Source organism: Cryptotermes secundus, unplaced genomic scaffold (genome assembly GCF_002891405.2).
Source record: "Cryptotermes secundus unplaced genomic scaffold, Csec_1.0 scaffold2210, whole genome shotgun sequence".
Taxonomy (NCBI): Eukaryota; Metazoa; Arthropoda; class Insecta; order Blattodea; family Kalotermitidae; genus Cryptotermes; species Cryptotermes secundus.
In genome coordinates this window covers 40,145-44,826 of record NW_019735601.1, presented here as the reverse complement: position 1 = coordinate 44,826, position 4,682 = coordinate 40,145, and the positions used below count along the sequence as shown (strand labels likewise).

The 4,682-nt window shown below is 39.2% G+C and overlaps 1 protein-coding gene across 8 annotated transcripts in view; it reads left to right on the top strand.

Moving 5' to 3' along the window:
- LOC111869718 (protein lingerer) overlaps positions 1-4,682 on the top strand; it is a 54,327-nt gene that overhangs the window by 39,718 nt on the left and 9,927 nt on the right. For all 8 annotated transcript variants that reach the window (XR_002843709.2, XM_023861444.2, XM_023861438.2 and 5 more), the window contains exons 14-16: positions 1,389-1,544; positions 2,441-2,566; positions 3,535-3,792. Coding sequence is in view for 7 of the 8 variants with exons in the window: in XM_023861444.2 (XP_023717212.1) it covers positions 1,389-1,544; positions 2,441-2,566; positions 3,535-3,792 (540 nt within the window). In the remaining variant the exon portion in view is untranslated. The remainder of the gene's footprint in view (positions 1-1,388; positions 1,545-2,440; positions 2,567-3,534; positions 3,793-4,682) is intronic.

Sequence of the window (4,682 nt, the reverse complement as noted above, 5' to 3'; positions counted from 1 at the left end):
GACAGCGTGAAGTCTGGGAGTGCAACTGGCACAGTGTTACCTTGGGGTGCTCACAAAGAACGGTACCCATATCCAGCCTGTATCCACATAGACATGGATATCAGACCTGGAGAGTTTGTTATGCGTACTCTGTTTGCTGACTTCACTGTACAGGCAGAAAAGAAAATGGAAGCTCTGATGGCTGAACCTCTGGTACCAAATCTACATTGATTTTGTCTTGAAATAATGGCAACAGTAACTGTAACAACCTAATATTAACAGGAAAGGTGGTACTGGTAACATAACCTAAACTTTCCCATATACCTGACCTAACACTAAACTTGATTCTGTATTGCGTAACCCAATGTAGATATGTCAGCAGTGAAGGATATTTATGCATAGGTATGTAGTTGGGTAAATTGTCATTGTCATCTGGTTCAGTAGATGCATATGGAATGTACTAAGTGTTTAATGACAAATATTTATAATATATATATATGTGGTAGAGTCATTAAGTTCGTGGAATGTGGTTTTATCATTTCATATTACAAGGTATTCACATACATTTACGCAGATCCACATCGACCCTCAGAATCGTTGCTGTTGGTCCCTATGCAAGTCTGCCAACCTTGATATAGCTGTCGAAACCATTGTTGAAACATATTGGCAGTAAATTCCCATACGATGCTTTGCGGCCATTCCACGAACTTATTGACTGTGGAGGTTATATATATATATATATATATATATGAGGGCTATTCAGAAAGTAACCTCCAGTGAGCTGTTAAGAAAACAAGAAATGAGAAAAAAGTTATTATGTACAAAAGAACTTCCAAACCATAGTCATTGCTGGAATTGAGGTAGTTATCGTATTGGGGAATTAGTTTTTGTGTACCTGCGTCAAACAAGTCTGCCACCTGTGAGCTCAGCCATCTGCTTGAAATGAAGACAGTTAGGTCAGTTTTACAACATTACTGAAAAAAAATTTTAGAAAATGATTTTCAGCATTGTTTCCTGGAATGAAATAGTTGTTAAAATATGTTCATAAAGCCTGAAAGTGAGTACTGTGAAGGGGACCACACTCAGCTGAATTTTATAATGGTATATTTCTTTACACAGAAATGAGTACCAGGAATTAATTAAATAATTTTCATGGGGAGTAAAGTGCAGCCGGTGCATAAGGCAGATAACCTTACCATCCTCTTTGAGCCGATTGTCTAGATAATGTGGGACCCTTGACATCTCACAACCCTATGTGACTTCACAGCCTGTTACAGAGATAGCTTTACTTTTTTTTTGTATTTCTTTACACAGTACATTTATTGAGTCGTATGTATTATGCAGAAGCCTCCATCAGCCTCGTTTCATTTGTGTGATCCCATATACTGAAACATACTTTCTTGTTGCAGGCACCAGGGTATTATGATATGGGTTTCCAGGCTCCAACAAGCTTAGCTACAGGGAGAGAAGGAGGCTTGGCTAGTGTAGCATATTCCATGTCTGATGGCCGTTTTACGAGGGCAGACAACAATGCCTCTCCAGTTCCTTCTACTCTTTCACAGCAGGTGGGAATTGTACACTGTAACAGTGGTTCTTGAAGTTTTTCTTCTTGTTGGTACTCCCTGAAAGAGTTAACAGATATTTTGCCCCCCACCCCCCCAGAAAAAAACACTTATGATATTCACAACTTAATCTTTAATGCTCTTATAATATGGAAGTAGAATGCCCCTCACTCACAGATTAGTTTCAGGAACCCATCCATCATAGCAGTAGTGTACAATAAAATCTCATACAATTATGTCATATAATAACAAGTTTTACTTTCACCGTATCGAAAGCTGAGTCTGTCGTGGCTTATTGAAATTACTGAAATATTCACAGTACAGCATATTAATTTAAGAATTAAATCTGCCAGTAGTGACTGTTGCCCACTAAATCCCAGTGAATATAAATGTAATCCACTCTTACCCATCATAATATTGCCATTTCAGTTGTCTTTTAGGGCCATGCCATAGCTCAAGCGGTTAGTCGCTGGCTTCCCACCATGGCGGCCCAGGTTTGATCCCGGGTCTGGTCAAGTGGGATTTGTGGTGGACAAAGTGGCACTGGGGCAGGTTTTCTCCAAGTATTTCAGTTTCCCCTGCCAATCTTCATTCCACCAATTGCTCCACAATCATCCCCACCTATCATCTGGGGCTGGTACAATAGGCCAGAAGTGGCCACAGTACAAGGGACTTAGTCCCACCCCACTAGCAATAAAAAAAATTGTTTTTTAACTTGATTGTGCTATTTTTACTTTGTAAATTGCAGAATTTTACTTGGATCATTGTTTTCATAGCCTTACTAGATACTAATTATTTAAATATCATAGTAAATATATCATCCTTACTATTAGCATGATGTTTTCCACTTATACAGCATTTTTATCTAGTATTTCTTCATGTAGTTTTGTCATTTACAGAGTGCCACGCAGGCACACCAGCAGCCCATGTTGAATCCTACAGCATTGCCTCCAGGTTATGCATACTTCTATGGAGGAGGAATGATGCCAGGCAGCTTTCAGTATGGAACGCCTGCTATTTATCCGGTAAAATTATAATTTGACTTGATCTTACCTTACATTACCTTACCATATTTTTATATGGAATTTACTGCCCCATTTGTTTAACTTCTGGCTCACTCAGCCTAAGAGCTGTCACAACATCATGACTGGTAACATGTTTTGTGGCCGATAAATTTACATTCCTGCCTGTTGCAGTGAAGATAAACACGTACAGTGCATAAAAGGAAAGATCAGTCAACTGTGTATCCCACCATGTTTCCCCCATAACCTCAATCTCACGGACACTGTCATGTTTACATGATACAAGATCACATATTATTTCAGATTGTGTAGCCTCTTTGCACATTGGTCCAGACTTGATCTATAATGAACACTGTATGTAGTGGAATCCATATTTCATGATTCTTGATATAAAATTTTTCCTTTTTTAATGTTTATTTTCATTGCGCCCAAGTCAGTAATCTTGGTGATAAATTTCCTCCGTTGACAGTTTTTCTTAGTTTAGTGTTCAAGCACATCACTCCACAAAGAAGCCCAAAGCAGGGGTTTCACTGTGTACTACATGCTCTTTTTTCAGTGCTGATTCATGCCTCTTCCATAACAGTAAGTGAATTGATACCAAAGAGTTTAAGAAAAAAGTAATTTGATGTAAAAATACTTCATTATGAGCATTGGATGTTCTTATCTGAAACTAATGCAAAGTGTAAAGATGTGAATGTATGTATAAGGGGTGGGCCTTCTTGGCCCCTGCACTGCGACCACAGTGATCTCTTGTGCCTTAAAGTGTAAAGGAAATTAAGAAGAATGTTACCTGGAACTTTGAGTTCCGCACAGAACCACTATTCAGAATATTGTCAATATAGTAAGAGAACTGGCATGTTAATAAGCAGGAAACTAATGCCAACATTGAGTATTAACAGAAGAAGAAATGTGGCCTGGAAAGCTGCTTCCTGTGAAAGAATTGTAAGAATGTATTTCTCTCTGATTTCCAGATGCCTCCAGCCACGAATGCTCACGGCAGCGCAAGCACTACACAGTATCCAAAGCCTGGAAGCTATGGGTCTGGGTATGGTTCAGGTTATGATGGTCTTGCGCAGAATCAAGACTATGGGAAAACTGGCTATGTGTCAAGCAGCCAGTCTCAGAGCAAGGCTGGAGTAGGTGCAAATGCTGGAACAACTGGCTCTTCTGCAACAGATCTCAGTGCAACTATGTATGGGAAATCCCATGTTACTTTGGGCAAGGTGAATGTAAGTATGTGTGTTTGTCATGTGATGATTGATGTGGACTGTACTCATCTACAGTGATAATACACAGCTATCTGCCCATCAATTATGTAATGAAAATCACAGATTTAAAGAATGAAACTTTCAACTTACCTATTCTTCTAGGTAAGTTGAAAGTGCCCACACGCTAGCTAACAAAATCAAAACTAAAACAAGTAAAGAAATATTCCATACCATCAACAAAGAACCATACAACAAGAAATGGTCAGAAATAGGAAAACTTTGGGAAATTAACAGCAAGAAACCCAGAAAAGAAGCTGTTGTAAATTTTCGATTGAATACGGGACATGAATGCCTTGCAGCGCATCTTTATAAGATAGGAATATATAACACAGAAGAATGTACACTGTGCAACTTGCCAGGATCATCTGTGGGAAAAGAACACCTCCTTCAGTGCCCTAATCTGAACAAGGAGATGCAACAAAGCAAGCACTTGAGTGCTGTCTATTGGGAAGCAAGAAGGAAAATGGGTTAAATGATCCCAAATGCAGCCATTGGATACCAACCAACTTACCTGTTCTTATTTGTCTTTGCTTGGTTTTTTTAGTGATGCGTTTAGTAGGTCAGACCATGTAGTGTTGAATTGTAGAAGATCGCTAAATAGCGAGTTGGAAAGGATGTGTAAGGGAGTGAGCATGACATAATTTGAGGCACTCTCCTGGTATTTGCCTGGAAGAAGGCCACAAAATCATCAGTTAGGTTAGCTGATTTCTGGGCTGATATTTGAACCTGGGACCTCCAAATGTTGTCGCGTATTTAGTGGCTAGACAAGGAGTTCAGTTTAATAACTAGATTTATTGGACTCTTAATGTTTGTTTCCACAAGTAATTATAGGGGCACGTGGTAGCGTAGTT